Source organism: Elephas maximus, chromosome 1 (genome assembly GCF_024166365.1).
Source record: "Elephas maximus indicus isolate mEleMax1 chromosome 1, mEleMax1 primary haplotype, whole genome shotgun sequence".
Taxonomy (NCBI): domain Eukaryota; kingdom Metazoa; phylum Chordata; class Mammalia; order Proboscidea; family Elephantidae; genus Elephas; species Elephas maximus.
Window position 1 is genome coordinate 15,801,217 of NC_064819.1, and position 27,015 is coordinate 15,828,231.

The window sequence follows — 27,015 nt, forward strand, 5'->3', positions numbered from 1 at the left end:
GCAGAAGAATTCCACAGCCTTAATTATTTCAGTGTCTTGCTGGTCTGCCTTAAGTGTATCTTCTGGGTTTTTTGGTTGTTTTATGATTTTTTAATTTTTCTGCAGTTGTTCATTTTGTATGCACATGATGTCGTTTTGTAAAGGTAGGTTGTAAATATTTTATTTGTAAGTCAAAATCACTCATGTGTAATGTTGTAAAGTGATGACCTGCTGTCTTGTTATTTCTCCAGTAAATGTCATAAGTTATGGATGAATCTACAAAATTACATCTCACATGTTATGCATTCCTATAAATATACAACACTAAAGATACTATTTCTGGTCATTATTTGTTTGTTGTTCTGTTTCCTAATTAAAACCTTTGAAGAAAAGAGTAATTTTCTTCTCTCCTCCCCCAAACATGCAGGAACTGAAAATATCACGTTATTATAAAACGTTTTACTCAGCATTTTAGAAAGCAAGCAACAATTTTATACCCTGCAGAAGTATTCGAAGGCATTTCTCTATCCAAAAGTGCTGAGGAAGTCTTGGGTGTGTTGTTGACTTCATTCTGGTATTTCACATAGTAATGTTCTTAGAAAGCTGGCAGGTCCTTTGAGCTGAATCTCCAAAGTCGATGCACCGAAGTGTGGACTCCAAGAGTCTGGGTTAGCCTATGCAGACCTTAATCGGGCTTGAAAAGAGTCAGCTTGTGCCTCCCAAAGGCAAATGAAACTGATTCATAGGCCACTTTTCCATTAGCCAAAGTGATAGAGGTAAGTGTTCTGATGAAGTCACTTTGTCAACACGGACAAAAACGTTTTAACGTTTGCCTTCTACTTCATCCAGAGTTGACTGCATATTATTTGCAATGAGAAACAACTGTCAAAAGCATGGGCTCTTCACATTGGCTGCTCAGCACGATCTCTTCAAAAAAAGGAAACCGGTAGAGAAATGAAATCAGAGTCCGTTTGGTGAATGAAAATCATGTAGATTAAAGTGGTATCTTCTATAAAAAAAAAATTTTTTTTTTTTTTTTATAAAATCTTCTATAGGTAATGGAAAATTTCTCCAAATTTAAGGGATTTATTTGTCAAGACCAAATATGCTTGGATATTCAGATTGGTTAGAAAGAGTACCCTCCTGATTATCTTGATATCCATAAATTCATCTTCCTCGACTCCCCTCTCTTCTTCACATCTGCTGCACACCTAAAAAAAAAAAAAAAATCACAGGCCAAAGATTTGAGATACTCTGACGGAAATAAACACAACGTCCTCCCCCAGAGATCCAGGCCTAGTGCCGGCAGGCTGAGTAATGTACAACTACCTGATAGCGCTTCAATAGTTCTATGTGCAAATTGCTGTTAAATTATCCTGTGCCAGATGCTATGAGGGTAATAGAAGAATTGAGCAAAGGTCCCTGTCTTCAGGAACTTACATTCGATTTGGAAAAGTAGTGGCCAATAACTATATGTTAGGTCAAGGAATAGGAGTTGATATCCACCCAGAGGCAACTGGGGAGCAGGCCTTGCGATTAAACTCCAGGGACCCTACCCAGTGAAAATCGCAGAATCACAAACCAGGGAGAACGGTGGGCGGCTGTCACTCAACTCCCCCCACCTGGGGGCGGGGCGCCAGCGAAGGGAGCCCGCGAAGCCGCCGGAAAACGGGCGGAAGAGGCGGGACTTCCTGGGGGACGTCACCAGTGCGTCGGCGCAAGGCGCGCGTTGGACTCCGGATTCAACTGGGAGCGCGCCATCATGGCGGCCACCGGTGCCTCGTTGGCGCAGTTGGTAATGGGTCTGTATGATGTGCAGGCTTTCAAGTTTGGGAACTTCGTGCTGAAAAGTGGGCTCTCTTCCCCCGTCTACATCGACCTGCGGGGCATCGTTTCTCGACCACGTCTTCTGAGTCAGGTGCCAGCCGAGGAAAGGGGACCAAGACCTGGGGGGAAGGGGCGAGGGTGTCCCAGGCATTGGGCTGTGAATGAGAGCGAAAGAGCCCAGCAGGGTGGCAGACCCGACTGTCGGCCTGGGGAGTAGGCTCCAGAAGCACAGAGACCGGGGGGTATTTCGCTCTTGTGTATAGTTACCGGATCGGCGTGGACATGCGCTTTGCGAGGGTCAGGAAACAAAGTTCCTGACTTTCATAGTCAGAAGTGGCGGGTATCGCATCACTATAACATTTGGATTCTTTTTAAAGAACAGTATAACGGTTCTCTCCCACCACATTTTGTTATATATTGTGGTGGCTTGCGGATTGCCGTGATGCTGGAAGCTGTACCACCTGTATTTCAAATACCAACCGGCTCACTCCTGGTGGGCAGGTTTCCGTAGACCTTCCAGACTTAGACAGGTGGGGAGGAATTGCCTGGCGATCTGCTTCTGGGAATTAGCCATTGACAACGTTGTGGATCAGAACAGAACATAGTCTGACTTGCTTGCTTTGGACACGTTATCAGAAGGGAACAAATGCTGGAGGGGTATATATCATGTTGGGTGAAGTAGAGGGCCAGGGAGAGCGTAGAAGACCTTTGGTGAGGTGGATTGCCACAGTAGCTGCAGTCGTAGGTGTGCTGGCGATCTCAGGAAGGTGCACCACCAAGCATGGTTTTGTTCTCTTGTAAATAAGGTCACCGGGAGTCAGAGTCTACTCAAAGCAGCGATCTGTAACAGTTCTAGGATAATGTATAAATGTTTTCTGTACTCTAGAAATTATATTCTTTGCAACTTAAAAAAATTCATAAATTTTCAGATGTCTAGAAGTACAGGACCAAATTTTGAAGACCCCTGGTCTAGTTCACAAAGGAGCTCTGGTGGCGCTGTGGTTAAGGACTCAGCTGCTAACCAAAAAGCTCAACAGTTCAAATCCACCAGCCGCTCCTTGGAAACCCCGTGGACCAGTTCTACTCTGACCTATAGGGTTGCTTTGAGTCGGAATTGACTCCATAACAGTGGGTTTTTATAGGTTTATGTGAAAAAGGAGACTAAAATAATACTTTATACAATAGGCTCTGTTCTTATGAAACTTAAGACACCTTTCTAGCAGAAAACATAACTAGCAGATTTATAGAAAGGTTTAGCTACTCAGGGTATATATAATAGGTTAGTATTACTGTGGGAAACTAGGATGTCCTTACTCTTTATTATCATGTTCTTCTCCAACACATCTTATGTTGCCCTCAGTGAAAACTTGGAGTCTAACCGAGTAGGGTCATTTTCCTGTTTGTATGTTTACATTTGTCAACTGTGATTTAAGGAGAAGGTACTTTAAAAAGACATTTGTAGTTGTCCTATCAGGTGTAGGACTACCCCCTACTGGAACATTACTCTGTCTAATATTCTTTTGTTTCTCCTAATACTTTAAATACTATATAAAACAGTTGTAATAACAGATATCTTACGTGCTCTTTTTTTTTTTTTACAGGTTGCAGAGATTTTATTCCAAACTGCCCAAAATGCCCAGATCAATTTTGACACTGTGTGTGGAGTGCCTTACACAGCTTTGCCAATGGCTACAGTTATCTGTTCCACCAACCAAATTCCAATGCTTATTCGAAGGAAGGAAACAAAGGATTATGGTAAAATAAAAATAACATAAACGATAAGTTGATACTGTCAGACTTTTTTTCTCCTTCCTGGCAATGATGTTTTATAAAGTTATCTTGACTATTTCTCATGAACCCTTTAGCTTGTTATCTTCTGTGGAATTTGTTCAAATTCTTTTTTCCTTTTAACTTCCTGGGGGCAAAATGCTTTGTATTCTGTAGGTAATGAAAAGAAGTGCTTTGAGAGGGCTTAACCCACTGGTGTCCAGTAGATTCCAACTCTTAGCGTCCTTGTAGAGCAGCACCGGCTCCAGTGTAGAGCTGCCCCGTAGGGTTTCCAAAGCTGATAGCCAAAGCAGATAGATAGCCACATCTTTCTCCCACTGAGCTGCTGGTGAGTTCAACTGCTGGCCTTTTGGTTAGAAACTGGATGCGTAAACACTGCGCCACCAGGGCTCCTTTTGAGAGGACTGCTGCGGCTGCTAACCAAAAGGTCGGCAGTTCGAATCTACCAGGTACTCTTTGGCAACCCTGTGGGGCAGTTCTGCTCTGTCCTTTAGGGTTGCTGTGAGTTGGAATCAACTTGACAGCAAGGGGTTTGGCTTTTCGTTTTTTTTTTTTGAGGGGTATAATATGTGTTTTTTCACCGTATCTATGAAACCCCAATATTTTTACTAGTTGTTCCCTCAACAGCAGAATTTCTTCTAGGAACACGTATTTTCCCAGTATATTTATACTTAAACTGCATGAAGAGTGATATGAATAAAATTACTCACAGCACCATAAGGAATTCTACATATTTCTTATGGATTCATGGGCAGTAGGTTATCAGCTGGGTGTTTTACGCATGTGGGCTTTTATAAAACTAAATCAGTCTAAAAATATTGGAACTAACTGCATGTTGGACAATATTAAGGAATTAATAGAGTTTTTGCTGTTAGTGTGATAATGCGTTGTTACATTTTTTTAGAAGAGTCATCTTTTATAGGTGCATTCTCAAATTTTTTATGATTAAATCATATATTTGGGATATGCTTCTAAAAATTATAAGGGAAGGGAGGGAGTAGGGGTGTAGATGAAGTAAGATTGGTTGTCCTTGGAAGCCCTATGAATCAGAATCAACTTGACAGCAGCAGGTATACCTTGCTAAGAGGTAAGGTGCTGTATTTCTGAATGTTATGTATTTTGACTACTTTTGTTTGTTTAAAATTGTCCACGATTAATAAAAAGAAAAAACAGTTGAGTGGTTGTTGCTTGAAGACAGCGTTAGATTTTTTTGAGCTAACAGAATTCATTATCTACGTGAATTCCTGCCCATAAGGAAACTATTATTTATATTTCCTTTTTGTATGTCTTAAAAAATGTGTCTAGAGTAAAATCATTCAGTTTTCAAATATACCTATATATACTTGGAAACCCTGGTGGCACAGTGGTTAAATGCTACGGCTGCTAACCAGAAGGTTGGCAGTTTGAATCCGCCAGGCGCTCCTTGGAAACTCTAAGGGGCAGCTCTACTCTGTCCTATAGGGTCACTATGAGTCAGAATCGACTTGATGGCAGTGGGTTTTGGGTATACATACTTACATTCTTGTGTTAGAATTCAGGCTGATTTGGTTAAACTTGGCAATTCTAGAGTAAGAAGGGGATTAAAAAAGAAATGAGAAGGGTCAAAGGTGGGTGATATCTGTGGTAAAGCTCAAAAAGAAGGCAAAATGCCCACCAGTTCTATTTCTGTTGCAAAATAAATTTGATAGGGGAAAATATATTTTTCAAAAATGAGCCTATAAAAAAAATGAGCATGAAGTCCACAGCCTGAGTATTTATACTTTGTAGATTATCTGAAAAAGTTTTGGTCTGTAATGCAGGTCGAGGTGGGGAAGTATATTTAGTCACATTACTTTAAACGATTTGTCACGTTGTAGTGGTGGGTCTCAATGGTTGCTGGGTATTTTTCCTCCTGAACTGAGATCTTTAAAAAGCCAATTGTTTGGCTGATCTTGTTGATGGAAAAAGGAATGATTTCATTGATGGTGGTGAGTTACTCTGATGTTTCATAACTTTTCCCTTGCTCTAGGTGATCTTGCTTTAAAAAAAAAACAAACCCATATTTGAAAATTTGATGATAAAACACAGTAAATGGTGTTTATTTGCATTGCAATACAATTTGCTAGTTTTACTGTAAATACTCTGTATATGTAACCTTGATAATTCTGGGATACAGAGACACTAAACAAAATAGTGATCGTGGCACGTTGAAGATCATAAATAAAGATAAAGTAGCTCCAAAATAGATTATCAAACAAGATTTAGATCACCCATCCCTTCATAAGTACATGCCAAATTTATAATGCGAGAAAAATCTTGAGTGGGCATATCAATATATATTTTATACTAATATGCATTACGTATTTACATAAAACACATTTATATATTTAAATATTAAAAATACATATTTTTTTAATAGGAACCAACAGAATTTTTTTTCTTTTGTAGGTACGAAGCGTCTTGTAGAAGGTGCCATTAATCCAGGAGAGACTTGTTTAATTATTGAAGATGTTGTCACCAGTGGATCTAGCATTTTGGAAACTGTTGAGGTTCTTCAGAAGGAGGGCTTGAAAGTCACGGATGCCATAGTGCTGCTGGACAGAGAGCAGGGAGGCAGGGAGATGTTGGCGACGCACGGAATTCGTCTCCACTCCGTGTTCACATTGTCCAAAATGCTGGAGATTCTTGAGCAGCAGGAAAAAATCGATGCTGAGATGGTTGGGAGAGTGAAGAGATTTATTCAGGAGAATGTTTTTGTGGCTGCTAATCCTAATGGTTCTCTGCCCTCTGTAAAGAAAGCACCCAGAGAACTCAGCTTTGGTGCACGGTCAGAGCTGCCTGGAGTCCCCAGAGTTGCCTCGAAGCTTTTCAGGCTTATGCAGAAGAAGGAGACCAATCTCTGTCTGTCCGCTGATGTCTCAGAGGCCAGAGAGCTGTTGCAGCTAGCAGACGCTTTAGGACCCAGCATCTGCATGATTAAGACTCACGTAGATATTTTGGATGGTTTTACTCTGGATATAATGAAGGAGTTGACAGCCCTGGCAAAACGTCACGAGTTCTTAATATTTGAAGACCGGAAATTTGCAGATATTGGAAACACAGTAAAAAGGCAGTATGAAGGTAAGTGTAATATTCAGGAATCTGCGAGAATCAGAAACCCAGCTTAAACTGGCTGAAACAAAAAGGAAGTGCCTTGGCTCGCTTACCTGAAAGTCCAGCTGTGGAACAGACTTTCAAGCATGGCTGGATCCAGGAGTGCCAGTGATGTCTTCTGGACTTGCTTTTTCTCCATCTCTCAGCTCTGCTTTCTTTGTTGACTTTTCTCAGGTAGGCGCACTCCGTGTACTCCTCCCAAACCATTCCACTTCATTAGCTGGCATGGGTTTTGTGCCCCATCCCTGGAAATGTGAGGTTATTAACTCTGCTGAAACTTCTGGAATGGGGAGAGGTAGTATCCTTGTGGTTTTTGGTTTGGCACCAGAAGAAGGGGTCGTAGATTCTGGGCAGGCCACAATGACAGTGTTGGCCCTGGCAGAACACCGTGAGTTCTGAATCTTTTAAGATACAGGAACAAGGGAAAATCAGTATCAAATGATAAGATACATATTAAGCAGGAAAAGATTTTTTGATATACATCTTTCCTCCCCCCCCCCCACAAAAAAATAAATTTTTTCTCGTGTCAAATAAGGACTCAGGGTAGATCGTATGTTGGTTGGAAAAAATGCTTAGTTTACCATTCTTCTGTAGAAGCGTCTGTTTTTGCACAGATGTGATTATATATACATTTTTACACACACAGAATGCTTTTTTCACTTAACCTTAAACATCCTATGATGATGTTTAACATTTATCTGTTGAAATAACTTATTTTTCTTTGTTTAAGTAATGCATACGTAGTTTTAAGCTGTTTTTTTAGGATAGATTTGTGTGTAAGTGACGTTCTTCATGTGCTTAAGATGTCCTACCATCATCACATTACTTAGCTTATCGACTGACATAAAAATCATACATACTTCAGGTTTGGATATAGTTTTTGGTTAAGGTGATTGCTGTCAGCTTTTAGAATGAATACAGTCCCCTGTTGGAATTTGAAGAGCTAAGGAGTTGAAGGAACCAGTGTGAGCACTGAGAAATAAAGTTGTTGAGAAATCCTGGCAGAATGAAAATTTGTCGTCTTCAGGGGAATGTCAGAATGTTGATGTCTTCGATCTCAAATGCTCATTCTCACTGGAGTCCATTTCTAGTTGCATGAGGTTTTATAGGAGGTCACAGGCTGCAGCCCACAAGGAAAAAGTCTTGTTGGTACTGCTGATAAACCAAGTACAGCGCTTTCACGTTTTTTTTCTGATTGTTCTCTCTTTAGCCACCAGGTGAACAGATAGATTTTTCACAGATAGAAGCATAGGTCTGCTGATCACTAAAGTTCTTCAAGTGTTAGGCTATTCATTAACATATTCTGGACAAGTATATCATATTGTAGGTGGTTGGTTGTGCAAAATGTCATATGTTTTTGTTTGAAAATGAGCAAATTTCTTTTCCTTCTTAGGTGGTATCTTTAAAATAGCTTCCTGGGCAGATCTGGTAAATGCTCATGTGGTGCCAGGCCCAGGAGTCGTGAAAGGCCTGAGGGAAGTGGGCCTGCCTTTGCATCGGGGATGCCTGCTCATTGCCGAAATGAGCTCAGCTGGCTCCTTAGCCACTGGGAGCTACACTGAAGCAGCGGTGAGTGGCAGACTGGGTGAGAGAAGGCCAGGGCTGCTAGGCTGCGTGTTAACAGGGGAGGGAAGTGTCTTCATGTAAAGTCTATAGAACCTCCACCCAAAAGAATCCGTTGTTAGTGTGACAGCATATTACTACTAGGAGGCTAGAGTTCCCTGATAATTGATAGCGTTTTATATATTGTAGCGGACACTAAAGAATTTGAATCACTCTCTAAGAGAGAAACTCTGAGACACACATATTTAGTCAAAGAAAACATCTACTTAACCTGGCTGAAGGACAAGATACCGCTTGTTTGTAGATGATAGTCCTTGGTGGCAAGAAGGGAACAATAGGAGTCTCAGGAAGGCCAAATCAGAACACCAGGCAGACCTTCCAGAGGAACTTTCTGAACGTGAGATAATGGTACAGAAATTGAGGAGACAAAGTGCTAAAGAAGAGGGAAAGTGGGAGAGGTGAAAGAGATCCCTGTAGCTCTTGAAAACAGCTGGTTTTTATCTGTTGGCTGTCCTTGGATACGCAGTTCCCTGTGTAAGTAAGGCAGGAAGTCTTGAATGTAGTTTCATGCATTATAATGTATTCTAGAGTAAACCAAAAAAAACCCACCAAACCCATTGCCATGGAGTTGACTCCGACTCAGCAACACGAGAGTACTCACCTCAAATCCTCAGAAAGAGGTGGGTCGCCAGGCGTCATTACAGATAAGTAAGCGTGCGGCACCTCGAATTCAGTTGCGGTAGTAGAGGATTCGGAACGTTTTAAGGGCGTGGTTAATCGGGAGGTGGGGTAGGAAAAGGCCATCTGAGGTCTTAACGAAGCGAGGCTGTAAGTTTGTTTCTAAGATGACCTGTTTCAGATACAGTGAGTTCGCACATAATGTGGAATGAGAAAAGACACTTATAAAACAGCAACATTTCTAGCTAGTTAATGTTGCGTAGCTTGTTTGCTTATAGACTTAGTATTCGGTGTGATTAACCACTGTTCTGTAATCTGTGCCGTTACATTCCATTAGGTTAGAATGGCTGAAGAGCATTCGGAATTTGTGGTGGGTTTTATTTCTGGCACCCGAGTAAGCATGGAACCAGAATTCCTTCACTTGACTCCAGGAGTTCAATTAGAAGCAGGAGGTAAATTCATTTGTTGGTTATAATTCTTCTAAAGTGTTTCTTACTTGAGTCAGCAAGGGCAAAATAAAGTTTTACATGCTATATAAAGGCGCTAAAGAGAGGCTTCTCGGTGTGGCGCTCTGATGAATGAGCCCTTTGGCCTTGTGATACCAACCTAGATTGGAAAACAGCTTGTGGTCTCATTTTAGGATGAAAGTTTAGAAAGCTGAATAGGCCCAGAGAATTGATAGGTTAGCCTTTCACAACTGGTATTCTGAACATGCTGCCGAAAAAGGTGCTCTGTGCTCAAGACTAAGCAAAGTTAAAAGTCGTCTCATTGTCACCAGACTTCGCAGGGCCTTTGATGTGCTGATGTCTGCTGTGACACTCTGGTGTGGCTCGGTCCTGTTTCCCAAGCCATAATCACCTTATTTGTGCAGTCCCGCCCAGCCGACTTGGGTGGGAGTCACAAGACCATGGCAGCAAAGGCCACACAGACGAACCGTCGCACCGCAGCAGTGGCAGTAGCTCAGAAGCAGTGCCAGTTTACTCATGACATGGGCCTCAGTAAAGCTGCTTCGGTTTTGAATGGGGAAGAAATAATGACCTGAACGTAGTTTGTTTTTCCTGCATTGGTGGTTGTACAAGGGTTGTCGTCACAGTTACACGACTTTACTCTATCCCGCTTTCCGTCTCTTACTTCTTAAGAAGTTGGCAGTCGGGACTGTGAACTTTAGGCTTCTCAGTTTGCAAAACTGCCTAAACTGATAGCTATGCTTATTATCCCTCAGTGGAATTTGTCAGGTTGACAGCCCTAGTGTTCTGTGTTTACCATTGAAAAATTCAAAAGGCACCTTTAAAAATGTTAGGAGAAAGTAGATTGTACAGTCTTAGCTCATACCCATCTCTCTTCACACTGTTCTTTCCCCTGGTTCCACTTGCCGGTCCAGAGATGATCACATAACTGGGGGGATATGTGTCCTCCCAGACCTGTGGCTTTGCATGTCCTCCAGCATGCTCGGGGAGGGTTTGGGACTGTTTTATACATGTGCAAAGTAGGTTCCTGCTGTATGTTTCCACAGCTAGAGCTACTTCGTGCCTTTTAGCACAGTGTTTTCTACTTAGGACTGGGCTATCTTGTGTTTAACTGTTTTGGTGATGCACATAGACAGTTTATAATTTGTAAACATCCTTGTACCTGCTGCTCATGTAGAGTATTTCCGGAATATTCTACTAGACCATAAGCTCCTTGAGGAAGAGAGCTCTTTCTGAAGAACTATGTAGCCCTCTGCACAGACCCCATGCTTCATAAATGTTCTGTAAATAATGTGCAGGTGTTGAAGGAATGGATAATACGCTGTGTAGGGTCAGATGGAAGAGTTAATGCTTCTGAGACTGGGAAGGTAAACCAGGAGACCGTAGTGATTGGGGTTTATAATATCACGAAGGGTATGAGTTTGGTTAAATCTTAGTTTTCTTTTTGAACCTTAAAATTCTAGAACTAGTGAATATCCATTGTTGAGAGGATTGAGTGAGAAAATGTGTGTAAAGCACTTAACAGTGTCTTGGCACAGTAAGCATATCAACTGTTAAAGTTTGTAAGCCCCGCCCATCCCCACCCCCCCCAAACCAAGTTCTTTGACTAGATAGTATAGTTAGGATTTAGGCTTTTGTCTTATATATCTAGTGCTGCTGTAACAGAAACACCACAAGTGGGTGGCTTTAACAAACATTTATTTTCTCACAATTTAGGAGGCTAGAAGTCTGAAATCAGGGTGCTTGGCTCTAGGAGAAGGCTTCCCTCTCTGTTAGCTCTGGAGGAAGGTCCTTGTCTCTTTGCCTTCTGTTTCCTTGGAGATCTCCATGTGGTGTGGCATCTATCTTTCTCTTCTCCACTTGCTTAATCTTTTACACCTTGTAAGAGTTTGACTCGAGACACATCCTACACTAACTGCCTTATTAACGTAACAAAGACAGCCCATTCTTAAATGGGATTATAACCACAGGCATGTTACTGTTAGGTGCCCTGGAGTAGGTTCAAACTCATAGCAACCCCAACACAGGCATAGGCACAGGTATTTTGGGGGTCTTGGGGGGACACAGTTCAATCCATAACAGCTTTTATGGCTGTATATTGTATTTAAAGCATCTTGGATTTGAAAGATAATAGACCGTTTAACAGAATACTTCTAGAACAACGAATTTAAAAAGAATGAAAAAGAAAAATAAGAACTGGGGCTTGCACATAGTCTGTGACCATTCAGGTGGGGCTATGGCAGAGGGGCTCAGTGTTGGTGGTGCTGGTCAGGTGAGATGCCTTGTGAGGACTTTTCTAACAGTGAGTCGGGGTGACTCCAAGACATATAGTAAAATTTTCTCCAGTTGTGAGGTCGAATTTTATTTTGTTTGTTCAGTTTTTGTATTGAACCTTTCTTGGCAACATAAAAGATTTACCTCTTTGCTTTTTGTTGTTGTTAAGCTATTTAAAAAAGAAAAACCAGTTGCCATCCAGTCAGTTCCAACTCATAGCAACCCTATAGGACAGAGCAGAACTGCCCCACAGAGCTTCCAAGGAGCGCCTGGTGGATTGAAAAGTCTGACCTTTTGGTTAGCAGCCGTAGCTCTTGGCCCGTACGCCACCAGGGTTTCCTGTTAAGCTGTAAGTGCTCTAAAATGAGAAATTTAAAATGATGTTGATTAGCGTCTTTTTCAGCCGTGGGGGTCTTCTGGTCTTGCCAGAGAGTCTCTTCACCAGGACTTTGAACTGGTTCTTTTTGGTTCTACCCCAGGTGTACTGACTCAGAATCTACATTTTAACAAGATCCCCAGGTGAACCATATGTATACTTAAAAATCACCTGGCGATCTTGTTAAAATATAGATTCCGATTCAGTATATCTGGGGTGGAAAGGAAAATTCTCAGCAAGGGTTGCACCGAAACAGACTGGTTTGAAACCCTGCTGTTCACCTCCTGCTTTTGCTCACTCGCTGTGCTGAAGGAGAATGAAAAGCAGTAGCGTAGTCTTATTTAGAGCTGGTTAAGACTCTCAACAAGATGGGTTGGCACAGTGGCTGCAAGAGTGGGCTCAAAGAGGCAGCAGTTGTGGGGATGGTGCAGGACTGGGCAGTGTTTTGTTCCATTGTACATAGGGTTGCTATGAGTCAGAACTGACTTGACGGTATCTAACTACTACAAGAAAAGACACTTTCAGATAAGTCATGGTTTCTGAGTTTTATGTTAAAAAGTAGTTTTTGTGTTACTGCAGGGGATAACCTTGGCCAACAGTACAGCAGCCCACAAGAAGTTGTCGGCAAAGGAGGTTCTGATATCATCATCGTGGGCCGAGGCATTTTAACGGCGGCTGACCGTCTGGAAGCAGCTGAGCTGTACAGAAAAGCCGCTTGGGAGGCTTATTTGAGCAGACTTGGTATGTGAGTGCCTTGGATGCATTGTTGTGAAGGCTTTGAAGATACTGAGCCTCCTGCACTTCACCAGCTTGAAATTAGCCGCCTTTAATACTGCTTGGCTTCATCCATGGGTCTGGCTCCTGTCAATGACTTCTGGAGTTAACACTTTAATAATTTGAATGCTAACTTTTATTGTGCTTTAGGTCCAAGTTTACAGAGCACATTAGTTTCTTATTAAACAATGCACATATCATTTCATGACATTGTTTGGAGTTAACATGGTCTTAAGGAAACAGTGGATGGTTTGTAATACCGGACTGTTACTGTTGTACATTGATTTTCAAGCTCCTTTATTGAGACTGATGTTTGTTAGGCAGCCACAGTCCTGTCTGTCCCAGGGTCTTCCACATGCCTCCTTCCTCTAGATCAGGCTCCTTTTTTATTTTAATTGCCCTGAGATAAAATTTAGGACATCAAAAAGCTGAAACTATGTCTTGTGTCCTTTATTCTCTTGTCTAATGCGATGCCCAAGTAATATCTAAATATTAACTGCTCTCCTCCTCCTTCTGTTTACAGTGATAGTCCACGTACCCAAATGGTCCTGCTTCCCAGAACTGCCATTTCTCACTCACCAAAGGGAGCAGGGAGGGGAAAGGGGACAATGACTAGCCAGGTCCCTAACGCTCATATTTGGCTCTCTTGTCAGCAGGAAAGGTGTTTTGACTCATTTCTAGGCAGCAGTTGAGGCTTATGAAACAGTCCTAGCTCCCTTTTTCTCTACCTGGATTACAAATGGACGCGCTGCTCCTTAATTTATTTAAAAGACAGAGCAGCGTCAGGGGTTCCAAGGTTCCGTTTGGGGTTTGCTGAGAATTCCATGTAATTGTCCCAGTGTTAACAGAGCCTTCACTAGCAATGAAGGCTAGTGGTTTCTGGTTTCTGCTCTGGTGCGATTGGGGACATCCAGCATCTTTTCTTAGGGCCCCACCTTCACGCATCTGGCACAACCAGTTAGGCAGTCCTATCTAGTGCTAAATGCACTTTCTCTCAGAAATGTCTCCAAGTCTCCGGATTGCTGGCCCCTCTCTGCTTTCCCATATTATTACAGATTTCCCCCATTTGTATGTTTCTTTGGTCTATTCAGGATCATCTTGGAGGGAGGGGAGCTAAGGGTGTGGGCTCAGCTGACAGTTTGTAATGGCCCCACTCTGCACATCCAGGCCCCGTGCGAGCAGGAGCAGGGCAGCGGTTAGTTTGAAGGATCTCACCTCACCGGCAGCAGCTGTGGACAGGTCAGAGGACCCACAGGGTCAGCTGTTTCCATCCCTAACTGCTGCACTCTCTTCCCTCGTGGCCGAGCTTGGGATTTCACTCGTTACTGCAATGCCTCCTGAATAGAAAGTCTAAAGTTTGGTTTGGGCTTCAGGTCCCCAGCATTGCACCTCCAGAGAAACCCCCTCTGTGGAAAAGGACAAATTATCAAGGAATAAAAAAAAAAAACCAAACCTGTTACCGTCGAGTTGATTCCAACTCATAGAGAGCCTATAGGACAGAGTAGAGCTGCCCCATAGAGTTTCCAAGGAGCGCCTGGTGGATTCAAACTACGGACCGTTTGGTTAGCGGCAGTAGCACTTAACCACTATGCCAGCAGCATTTCCTGTCAAGGAATAAGGTGTAAAAATGGTGTGGAGGCAGTGTCTGACCTCCCGATTTCACAATGGGGAAGGAGAATCAAGATCGACAGCCCAAGGCTGATTCCTATGAGGCTGAGGTCAGACATGCTTCCTCTCTCTGCCATCTTTACCAATTCTGACACCAGCCGTCCCTCCCACGGCGCTCTCTACTTCTCTGTTGGGTTCAGTAATTCATTGCAATGGCCACACAACTCACAGTACTCGCCAATTAATGGGGCTTATTAGGGAATTAGCAGGTTATGGTTCAGGTTCAGGAATGCCCAGGATGTAGTTCTTCCATCAGGACAGCCTCTTCTCGGCTGTGCTTGCAGCCACGCGTCTCTGGCCCTTGTCCTATGCCCTGCTCAGGCAAATGTTAACAAAGTTCTTTTAGCTCTGCCAATAAGTGCTCAGAGACACCCCACTCTGCCAGTAAGCCCAGACTAAAGGCACTTAGCTTTCTCGCTCCGTGGCTTGGGGAAGCTCACTAGGCCGTCTCCTGCCGGTGTCTCCTGCCAGTCTCCTGCTTCTGCTGCTTCTGCCGCTGCTTCTCGCTGTGTTGCCGTCTTTGGTGTACGGCTCTCTGTCTCCTGGGTCTAGGAGGCTCTAAACACAGATCCCAGGTCCAAAGGATGTGCTCGGCTTGATTCTGCCTCTTCCTTGTTGGTGCTGGAATCCTCTCACCTCTGGGATGGCTCATTTCAAGCCCAGCAGGATGGCAAACCTGACCAGTCCCCTTGGTAGGCCACAATTACCTGTTTACACAGTCCCACCCAGTCACCTGGTGGGGATCCATAGCACCACAAAAGTATGGAGGGAAAGGGCATGGCCCTCGAGGCAACTCCAAGGAAGTAGAAGTTATGAAGAAAAGGGTTTTCTCGTTGAAAATACGGAGATTGTTTTCGGGGTGTCTTCAAAGTCTCTGCCTGTGGCAGCCAGACCTTCAGGGTGATGTCCGGAGGCTAAGTCTCCACTTAATCGACTTGCTTCCTCAGTTAGTGGTTCTCACGTTAGTGTGGGTCTGAGTCACCTAGAGGACCTGTACACAGATTGCTGGGTCCCAGGACTGTTCTGCCTCTGGGTAAGTCTGGAATGGAGCTGAGATTGTCATTTCAGCAAGTTCCCAGGGGATTTTGTTGCTGATTCGGGGAGTGTACTTAGGAGACCCTCTGCCCTGGAGAGTCACATTCTTGTCCCTGCAATGAGACAGTCTTGGGGTCTGCCTCCCTGCTGCTGAGGGTCACCTACTCTTGTTCTTCCACTGTCCCTCCCTTATGTCCCTGTTAGTTCTGGTTTGAACCCCTGCTGAGAATTTGCATTTCCACCCCATAAAGAAAAACCCCATTGTTGGCCAGTTGATTTCGACTTACAGTGACCCTATAGGACAGAGTAGAACTGCTCCATAGGGTTTCCAAGGAGCACCTGGTGGATTCAAACTGCTGACCTTTTGGTTAGCAGCCATAGCTCCTAACCACTACACCACCAGGGTTTCCCTTTCCACCCCAGATATACTGAATCAGAATCTACAGTTTAACAAGATCCCCAGGTGATTCTTATATATAATAAATTTTGAGACCCACTGGGCCACTAGTGGTTCTCAGAGTTGGTCCCTAACCAGCATCATTAGCATTGCCTGGGACTTGTTAGAAATGCAAATTCTCAGCAGGTGTTTGAACCTGACTGAACAGGTTCAAGCCCCTCCTTGCTTGCTTGCTTCCTTCCTCTCCCTGCCATCTCCAGGATCATAAGCCTCAAAAACCCACCTGGCCCCTGCCACTTATTTAGGGTGCAGATGGCAGAGATTCTGCCTCCCGCAGATTTGGGGCAATGCCTGGAAATCTGCATTTCAGTGGGTAGTCCAGGTGATTTTGATGTTTCCTGCGAGTGAACTCTGGCACTGCTACCATTGCCATCGATGCTGCAGGCCTCTTACCTAAACAAAATCCCAGACAGTCTTAAGAAATTTTCCACATTTGCAGGAGTCACAAAATTCTGGAGCACAAATTGATTCAGAGAAGAACTTGGGCTATCTCAGGGGCTATGAGCATATTGTTCTTCAGAATGGAAGTATTTCGGAGGCATTAAAAAGTTTAGCCTCGCACACAATCAAGGAAGATTTAGGGGGCATGAATGGTGGGCATTACAGCCCCTGGTCCTGGTGGGGAACACAGGACCAGTCTGCACAGGGTGCTCAGAATATAGCTAAGAGTATAGATAATGGGGATTCCATGGGGAAAATATTAAATGACGCAGGAAGCATCCAAAGAAGATGGAAGGAATACACAGAGTCATTATACCAAAAAGAATTAGTCGATATTCAACCGTTTCAAGAGGTAGCATATGATCAGGAACCGATGGTACTGAAGGAAGAAGTCCAAGCTGCTCTGAAGGCATTGGCGAAAAACAAGGCTCCAGGAATTGATGGAATAACAAACAGATGCAGTGCTGGAGGTGCTCACTCGTCTATGCCAAGAAATACGGAAGACAGCTTCCTGGCCAACTGACTGGAAGAGATCCATATTTATGCCTATTTCCAAGAAAGGTGATCCAACCGAATGTGGAAATTATAGAACAATATCATTAATATCACACGCAAGCAAAATTTTGCTGAAGATCATTGAAAAATGGCAGCAGCAGTATATTGACAGGGAACTGCCAGAAATTCAGGCCGGTTTCAGAAGAGGACATGGAACCGAGGATATCATTGCTAATGTCAGATGGATCTTGGCTGAAAGCAGAGAATACCAGAAGGATGTTTACTTGTGTTTTATTGACTATGCAAAGGCATTCAGCTGTGTGGATCATAACAAACTGTGGATAACACTGCGAAGAATGGGAATTCCAGAACACTTAATTGTGCTCATGAGAAACCTTTACATAGATCAAGAGGCAGTTGTTTGGACAGAACAAGGGGATACTGATTGGTTTAAAGTCAGGAAAGGTGTGCGTCAGGGTTGTATTTCTTTCACCATACCTATTTAATCTGTATGCCGAACAAATAATACGCAAAGCTGGGCTATATGAAGAACAGGGCATCAGGATTGGAGGAAGACTCACTAACAACCTGCGTTATGCAGAATACACAACCTTGCTCGCGAAAAGTGAAGAGGACTTGAAGCACTTACTAATGAAGATCAAAGACCACAGCCTTCAGTATGGATTGCACCTCAACATAAAGAAAACAAAAATCGTCACAACTGGACCAGTGAGCAACATCATGATAAATGGAGAAAAGATTGAAGTTGTCAAGGATTTCATTTTACTTGGATCCACAATCAACAGCCATGGAAGCAGCAGTCAAGAAATCAAGATGCATTGCATTGGGTAAATCTGCTGCAAAGTACCTCTTCAAAGTGTTGAAGAGCAAAGATGTCACCCTGAAGGCTAAGGTGGGCCTGACCCAAGCCGTGGTATTTTCAATCATATCATATGCATGTGAAAGCTAGACAATGAATAAGAAAGACCAAAGAAGAGTTGATGCCTTTGAATTGTGGTGTTGGCGAAGAATATTGAATATACCGTGGACTGCCAAAAGAACGAACAAATCTGTCTTGGACAAAGTGCGGCCAGAATGCTCCTTAGAGGCAAGGATGGTGAGACTGCGTCTTACATACTTTGGACATGTTGTCAGGAGGTAACAGTCCCTGGAGAAGGACATCATGCTTGGCAGAGTACAGGGTCATTGGAAAAGAGGAAGACCCTCAACAAGGTGGATTGACACAGTGGCTGCAACAGTGAGCTCAAGCATAACAATTGTAAGGATGGTGCAGGACCGGGCAGTGTTTCATTCTGTTGTGCATAGGGTCGCTATGAGTTGGAACCAACTCGACGGCACCTAACAACAACAGCAATAACAACATAGATAATGGCGGTGCAGTGGTTACACACTCAGTTGCTAACCGAAAGGTGGGCTGTGCCAACCCATCAGTCACTCCACAGGAGAAAGATGTGGCATTCTGCTTCTCTGAAGATTACAGCCTTAGAAACCTTATGGGTCAGTTCTCCTTTACCCTATAGGGTCGTTCTGAGTCAGTCTCAACAGCACATAACAGGTAATAGAATGGAGAACTAGCTGTAAGAATATAGGGGATGAAGTGAGAGCTCTATCCACCAGCCTTCTCCAATACTTGGCATTTTGTAGAACACAAGAGGTTTTTAGTGCTGAGGGAACCTACGGAACCACTTGGCTTAGCTCGCTTTATTTGGAGCTTTACGAGTGTAGACTCAGAGTAGTAAAGAGGTCTGATTAGTCACAGCCAGCCCGTCCCACAAAGGCCTGTCCCAGTTCTTCATACCTCGCTTCAGGCTGATAGGAGTCTATAGGAAAAGCGCCCTAAAGTAGCCCCTGGAACCGTCTAAAGGCAGGGAGGGCAAAGTTAACCAACAAAACAGTTGCTGAAACCAGCACACAGGCAGGCCCTGGAAGTGTCTGTGCAGCCACAGGCTCTCCCAGGATCTCCGAAGAAGAGGGCAGACACGGGGTATCGTCTGCTTTGGAGGGGGGTGGTATCAGTAGTGGGGAAGCCAAGGACTTGGAGAGCAGTGATGCTAACTAATACATTTAACCATCAGCTTCCCCAGCTCTGGCCTGCTCTCAGTGATCTCTAAAAGAAACAGCTGCTTGGATCTTGCATGAAGACTGCATTTCAACCCAGTTGAGCCCAGTATCATTGAAAGTGACAGTGAGTAACTGCATGGACTGCAGTTTGCTGCCTCTGCCCCTTACTGGGTGTAGGGTGATCACTGCTCGGCATGCAGTCAGCAGACTAAGTGCAATGCTAACAGCACCAGGGAAGCAAGGATACCAAAACAATGCTTTTTGAAGGAGTCTGATACTAAAAACATAAAGGCTTGGCAAAACACAGGACTCAGTTCTTTACGTTTATAATTAATGTTTTATTAAAAGCTATTTTTATTTTGTGAGGTACCTTTTTTTTTTTTCCTTAGCTCATAGGGCCTTTAAAGTTTATATCCTGTCTTTGTATAAATTATCAAGTGATTTTTTTATCCCCTGCAATCCCTTTGTTTACACGGTAGTCCTTCCAAGTTCATACTTGGCCTTCATGCCTCAGGAAAGGGAGGTCAGAAGGTCCAAGGTTCTGGCGTACAACTGGTTGGGAAGAACATTTGCCTAGCCTTCTTGCCTTCCCACCTGGGGGCAAACAGCCCCCCCCCCCCATACACAGAGTGGAGAGAGGAACAAGAGTCAAGGATTTTAAGAGATCAAGGGGCAGGCTCTCACACCCTGAGGCTGAACCCCGGGGAAGAAGGAAGAAGGAAAAATTGACACCCAAAATAAGTTTGGGGAACTGAAGGCAGAGGAGATCTGTACCTTGTTTTTGTAGAGGGGCCCAGGCAAGCTTGAAGGCACAGAGATTCCCCCAGAGGGTCACCATGACTCAGAATCGACTTGATGGCAGTGGGCTTGGTGTTTTGGTTTAGCGTGGTGTGCCGGTGGCAGTGGGCTCAGAAGCTGTGCGTGTTGGGCAGGGCCAGTGGTAACCTGGGCTTCCTGTGGCTCCAGAGTGACGTGACAAACAAGTTGAATTTCCCTGCTCATAGATCGATGACCCTACCCCCAATGTCAACAGCGCCTTTAGACTGGATCCTGAAGTGATTGTGTTTAACAAGACATGCTGTCTCTGTTTACCCAGAACCTAAGAACATGTTTTCTACAAGTAGACACTTGACGTAATGATGAAGTTGAGTTAAAAATTAACAAAGTTACTTTTTGTTTGTGCATAACTGAATAGATGACCTTAAAATTCATATCTACCTCATAGAATTTGCTCAAGAAAAAACAGCATAGTTAGTCTTCACTTTCCCCTCCCTTATCCCTCCCTCACCTGCACCATCTTGCTGCCCTCTGACCTCCTCAAGCCCCCAGTATGGTCTCCTCTTAGGCTACAGCATCACTTCTTTCTCACTTCTGTAGTCTTCTTCCCTTTCTAAACTCCTGTGTCACCCCATAAAGGAATATCTCCCAACTTAAATCAAGCCCACAGTCCTGACTAGACAAAGGTGCTGGGTAGCATAGGAGGGAAATCCAACCATCCCTGGCCTGCCTGTTCTTCCCTGTCCAGCCCTTCCACTCACATGAAGGCGTTCATACAGGTACAGCCCACACAAACCTCAGTTGATGTGTGTGTTGTTCTGAATAGGGTTGTTACTGTTAATTATTTTATGGGCACGGGTCAAAACATAAAAGTCAACCAGCACAAATCCCCCAAAAAACTCAAACCCATTGCCAACGAGTCAATTCTGACTCTTCTGACTCATAGCGACCCTATACAAATGTCAGCACATACAAATATTCCAATACCTAGGGGCTAACTGAATCGGCAAGAAAATAAGCCTATTTACCAGTGTGTAGGCCAACCCATGTGCCCCCTCCGTGGAAAGCCAAACCAAACCCTCTGCTGTCAAGTTGACTCTGACTCATAGCGACCCTATAGGACAGTAGAACCGCCCCCTAGAGTTTCCAAGGAGCGCTTGGCAGATTCGAACTGCTGACTTCTTGGTTAGCAGCTGTAGTGCTTAACCAGTACACCACCACCAAAGAAGTCTTTAAAGTACTGAATGTTTGTGCCAGGAATTATAAAATTTGTTAGTAGGCATTCATCTTCTCTCGTTTTTTTAAGTAGAGAAATTCTTGAACTGTACCTGGGCCTTCCTTGGAGCCTTGGGCAGTGGAATGAGACCCTCACCCTGGTCAATACTGACCCCCTCTGTCCGGCCAGGGAAGGCGGGAGTCTTTCAGACCTACTGGGTAATCATGCACCTGTGTTAGCTGCTTCTTGGGGTTCATGGAGAAGCGTCAAGATTCTGGATGATTATGTAGAGCACCCCGAATCTAGACTGTTCCTGCGGCTGCCTGGGGCTGTTCCTGAGACTGTTTTCTCTCCAACACGGCCCAGCAACGGTGCACAGCCAAGACATTCTAGGAGAAAATATATAATCATACTATGGGTTTACATCATGCTAAAGGTGTCAGGTGCTGGAAAAACCACACCATTAAGCCCAGCTGACACAAACATGAATGTACCAGAGATTGTGCAGATGGCGGGGACAAGACAGAAAGATACAAGGAAGAAGAGACATTTTATCATTTATGAGGTTGCACGTAGAGGCACTTTATTTTTTTTCTAAGTAATGAGACATATACCCCAAAGCAGAAACTTAGTTCAGTGACTCCCTCCTCATATGACAGAGTTTTGGGATAAATGAGAGTCATGTTTGCTCCAGAAGAAGGTATGGTGCAGGGAAGAGAGCATCAAACGAGAGAAGGGACACCTGGACTTGGGACTTACTTGCCAGCTGTCTTAGGCTGAGTTCTCTAGAGAAGCAAAACCAGTAAAGCGTGTAGATATATATAGGGAGAAATTTATATCAAGGAAATGGCTCACGTGGTTAGAGAGGCTGGAACGTCCCAGGTCTGTGTGGTAGGATAGAGGCTCTCCCTGATTCATGTAGCCGCAGAGGCTGGCGAACCCAAGATCAGCAGGTCAGACAGCAAGGTTCTTGCTCACAGGCTGCAAAGATCAATGAATCTCAGGATCGGCAGGTAGGACAGCAGGTAAGCTGCTAGCTCAAGTCCCAAGATCCAGATGTCAGACGAAAAGGAGCCAGCTGCAGGATCCGGAGGGGTGCAAAAGCCCATGAGCCTTGCCAGGAAGTCCACCTATATTCAATGCAGGCCAGACTCCCAAGAAAACACCCTTTCAACTGATTGGCTCCTCACAGCAGATCGCATCATAGAAGCGATCACATTATATCACATCCCGTCATGGAAATGATCACATCATCATGGGGAGCCCCTTACGATCAGTTGACTGAGGAAGAGAAAACTCATGCCTGGTTTACAGATGGTTCTGCACAATATACAGGCACCGCTTAAAAGTGGACGGCAGCAGCACTACAGCCTGTCGCGGGACCTCATTACCACCAAGCAAGAAGAGCCAGGTGTACGCATCCTTTGGACTCTGGGTCCCAGCGCTGAGAAGCTCCTAGACCAGAGGCAGACTGATAACAAAGGTAACAAGGCTTCCTCCAGCAGAGAGAGAACGCCTTCCCCTGGTGCTGACACCCTGAATTCGGACTTCTACTAGACTATGGGAGAATAAATTTCTCTTTGTTAAAGCCACCCACTTGTGGTATTTCTGTTATAGCAGCACTAGATAACTAAGACACCAACCCTCACTCATGGTTAGACGAACCTCAACTTTCTCCTCTGTAAAATGGGGAAATACCCTCCCAAATACCATGTGGAGCTATTGGAAGGACCCACTGAGGAGTGGACGTTACTTATAGTCTCAGGGCTCTGGTACTTTATGGAATTAGGGCCAATGAAGCTTTAGTTGTTGGAGACTTCCAGGTTTTTGTTGTTATATTGTTGTTCAAGGCAAACTAAGACGGTAACCAGTTGCCTAACAAATAGTCTCCGGACTGTCCAGTATGTTCCCCAGGACATGGAGGGTAGGAAGTCATTCAACATCAGAGTTGCAATGTCTTTTCGGAATAATCTCATCACACCATTTTAGAGTTGTGGGATTGAAGCCAAGAGAGAAAAGAGTCCTGAGCAATAGAACGAGGCAGATCCAGATGTGGGTCAAGAACCCAGGGGTCCTCTTCTCCTGTGTATCTTTCCAGGCTTTCTATTCAGTTTTACCTTACATTTCGGGGCAGCGCCTCTCCTAAGCACGGAGGCTGTGTTCCTGTACTTTGGAGACAGAGCAGGCCATGCTGAGCAGTGAGTGGCCAAGGCAGGCTGCTCCGTCTGAGGGAGGGGAGTAAGGGACTCTGGGAGAAAAGAAGTGTCCAGGCCCTTCCATCATCCAGTTGGTCTGCCAGCGCATGACACTGAGCTGCATGAGGTCCCTGAGGCACCTGGTTCTCCTGCTGACCCTGCAGCCCCCGGCCCTGCCCAGTGCCACAGCTGCACCTGAACGATTGATGCATCACCCCTGGGCAACTGGGCAAGGCCTTCTGCCCCTCCAGGTGTACGGAACTTCATCCAGGCTGCTGTCATGGTGGCCTTTTATGTCTTCCTCCCTCTTCGCCCCTTCTCAGCCTGTCACAAAGCCCTGTTAGCAGCCAAGTACACAAGGCTGCCCTTCTCAGACGCAAGCCAGGAGCCATGAGTACTAGAAGCCCTCCAGAGAGAGGGAGGGGCTGTTCTGTTAAAAGGTGACATTTGAACAGAGAAAAAGACCTTCCAGTCTCCCTCCTCATCTCCTCATCTGTTTGCTATTACCTGAAATTCATCCCAAATCTCGTGATCAACCTAAAGCGCTGATCCTAATTAAACAAAAAAAGTACATTCCTTCCCCAGAAGAGGTGGCTGTTTGTAGCTCAAGGAAGTACTAGTCAACCAAGCTGAATGAATTCCTGTACCTTTAAAGAGTGACAGTGTATAATCCCAATTCTACATATATTTATAGAGAGAGATTGATTGATAGAAATAAATAGGAACCCTGGTGGCACAAGAGTTAAGCAGTTAAATGAAAGATTGGCAGTTCGAACTCAGCCATCGGCTCTGAGAAAGAAAACCCTGAAGATCTGGTCCTGGAAAGATTACAGCCTACAAAACCCTATGGGGCAGCTCTACTCTGTCACATGGGGTCTTTAGGAGTCGAAAATTGACTCAGTGGCACACAAAACAATAACATATAGATGGGTCAGCATTAGTTACATCTGAGTGGTGTGATTATAAAAGGTTTTATGATTCTCTTTATTTTTCCATTTTTTCCCACCCATTATTCAATTAGGAAAAAGTAAGTTGTTAAAAATCAATCAATAAAACCTAGTAAGTGCTATTTGGAAGTCGATATTAAAATCACCATAGATAAACAGCCCTCCTGTGTCTCTGACAAACAAGACTGCAGTCGGCTTTCACAGCAGAGGACAAGAAGGGAAGGGCATCACCTGCCCTCGGCTCCACAGGGCTCTTCTCCGTTATGTTATGGTGGGAGTAGGGGCCATGGCCAATAGCTGCTAAGGGAAGAAAAAGTTTCCAAAGGTCCATTTCAGTAGAAATATTTTAAAAGCATAAAATGATAATCTGGGGGCTGGGTGTTGGGTGGTGTTTGCCATCGAGCTGATTTCCTCTCATAGCGACCCCGTGTGACAGAGTAGAACGGCCCCATAGGGCTTTCTGGGCTGTAAGCTTTATGGAAACAGATCTTTCTCCCGCGGAGCAGCTGGCTGGGTTCAAACCGCCAACCCTTGGGTTTGCAGCCGAATGTTTAACCATTGCACCACTGGATAATCTTTAGAAAAGAAAGGAATCTCATATTGGGGCCCAATCTCAGGAGTCAGGTCCCAAAACAGCTTGTCTAAGAACTTCCAGCAGGGGGCAGCAGAGCACTGTGAGCGGCCGTCACCGTCACCACCACCACCCCCCCCCGCCCCCATCTAAAAAAAAAAACCCCATCTAGTTAGCATTAAAACAGCGCAGGGGTTACCAGCTATGGCCGCTAAGCAAAAAGTCAGCAGTTCGAATCCACCAGCCTTGGAAACCCTGTGGGGCAGTTTTACTGTCCTGTAGGGTCGCTGTGAGTCAGAATGGACTCAATGGCAGCGTTTTTTTTTTTTTTTTTTTTACTTCTATATTAAGTGGGAAGCCAGGAATAAATGACCCTTTAGAGTGTGGCTCAAGAATGTTGTGGTAATACCAAAAAACTGAAAAGCTGCCGACTGGGAGAATATCTTCAGAAATCGTATATCCGACAACAATCCAATAACCAAAATATACATAAAACTTCGACAACAACAAAAAGACAAATAACCCAGTCATAAAATGGGCAAAGGACTTGAATAGGACATCAAATGGCCGCCAAACACATGAAAAGATAATCAAACGTCATCGCCCATCAGAGAGAGACAAATCAATACCATTGCACTCCCACGAGGATGACTAAGACAAGAAAAAAAAACAAAGTAGCAAACGTTGGTGAGGATGTTGGTAAATTATTTCTTACCCATTGCTGGTAAGAATGCAAAAATGGTGCAGCCATTGTGGAAAATTGTGGCAGACCCTCGAAAAACTAAACATAGAGCTACCATATGACCCAGCAATTCACTCCTCAGTGTACACTTGAAAGACTCAAAAAAAGACTTGTTTACAATGCAACAGTTCATTGCAGCACTATTCACAGTAGCCAAAAGGTGGAAACAACCTAAATGCCCCTCAGCAAATGAATGGATAAACAAAATGTGGTACACACATACAATGGAATACTACTCAGCCAGTAGGAGAAATGGTGTCTTGATACATGCTACAGAATGGATGGAGCTTGAAGACATTATGCTGAGTGAAATAAGCCAATCACAAAAGGACAAATACTTTATGACATCACTTATATAGAAAGACATGGGGAAAAAAAGTATGTTGTGCTAACAGCCACCTGTGAGAAAATGAGACTGAAGAAGTTAATGATTTGCCTCCAGGAAACCCACAACAGAACAGGAGAAAAACCCAGAGTTTCTCCCAAAATCATGTATTTTTCTTAATTTAGAATGTCTCAAAGACACTACTTTATCCACCTATTCTACCACTTATTTACACTTGGCTTTATTCTAAAAATAAAGTGGTTCAGAGCTTGGCTGCTAACCAAAAGGTCGGCAGTTTGAATCCACCAGCTGCTCCTTGGAAACCCCATGGGGCTGTTCTACTCTGTCCTAGAAAGTCGCCAAGAGTCGGAATCGACTTGAAGGCAACGAGTTTCTTTTTTTTTTTTTTTGGTTATTCCAAAACGACTTAAGGCAGCTTCACAAGGCCACAAAGTCTTCCATTCTATTTACACATGACGAAATCCAGAATCTGTTCATATTTGTCCCAGGTAAGAGACTATTTACTGATAGGCATTTGTCTTCAGTGTTTGCCAAAAATGAAGGGAAATTTGCTTCAAGTCTGAGAAGTGATACATTTGGAATGAAAGCCTAATAGCCTTGAAGTGATGCCAATGGCAAGAACTGATCAGAGAAAGAGATTTTAGGAAGAAAGAGCAGGTATTGAGAGGCCAGGCACCATGGCCAGTTGTAACACCCAGGTCTCAGTACAGTTTGTCGTTAGCCTCCTGACACTTGCGTAAGCCACTTCTCCTCCTGGAGTTCCTTCCATCTCGGATATGGGAACCTAAGGAGACTTCAGAGTCCTGGGGGAAAAAAAAAAGCTGAAATGGGTGCTGTGCTTTGGTCCTGGGAGTTTATCCAGAGGACAGACACTGGAACCGAAGTGTCATCGCTAATAATGTATAAGAAGTGATTTTGTGTGGAAACCAAGCTCAGCCTCCCTCCTCTGTATGTCTACGTTGAGCCTTATCACCTCAGATGAGGGGAGGGAGGCCAGGGGGTGATTTTCAGTTTTTAGCCTACAACTCATTCTTCAAACAAGAGCTGGGAAAGTCTAAAGATACCTGCCCAGGCCTCCCTTGTACCATCCCGGCTGTCCCTGCGAACCTCATGGGACCCTGTGTGCAGGCCCTGATCTAGGGTACTGGACTGGATTGTGCTGGATGCCCTGAGGAAGTCCACCAC

At 44.2% G+C, this 27,015-nt stretch overlaps 1 protein-coding gene across 1 annotated transcript; it reads left to right on the forward strand.

Annotated features, from left to right (window-relative positions):
- Window positions 1-1,695: 1,695 nt before the first annotated feature.
- UMPS (uridine monophosphate synthetase) lies at window positions 1,696-13,310 on the forward strand. The gene is made up of 6 exons (XM_049878741.1): window positions 1,696-1,897; window positions 3,408-3,561; window positions 6,022-6,693; window positions 8,120-8,295; window positions 9,305-9,419; window positions 12,664-13,310. Exons 1-6 carry the CDS (start codon window positions 1,742-1,744, stop codon window positions 12,831-12,833), a joined length of 1,443 nt encoding a protein of 480 aa, XP_049734698.1. The 5' UTR covers window positions 1,696-1,741; the 3' UTR covers window positions 12,834-13,310.
- Window positions 13,311-27,015: the final 13,705 nt, after the last annotated feature.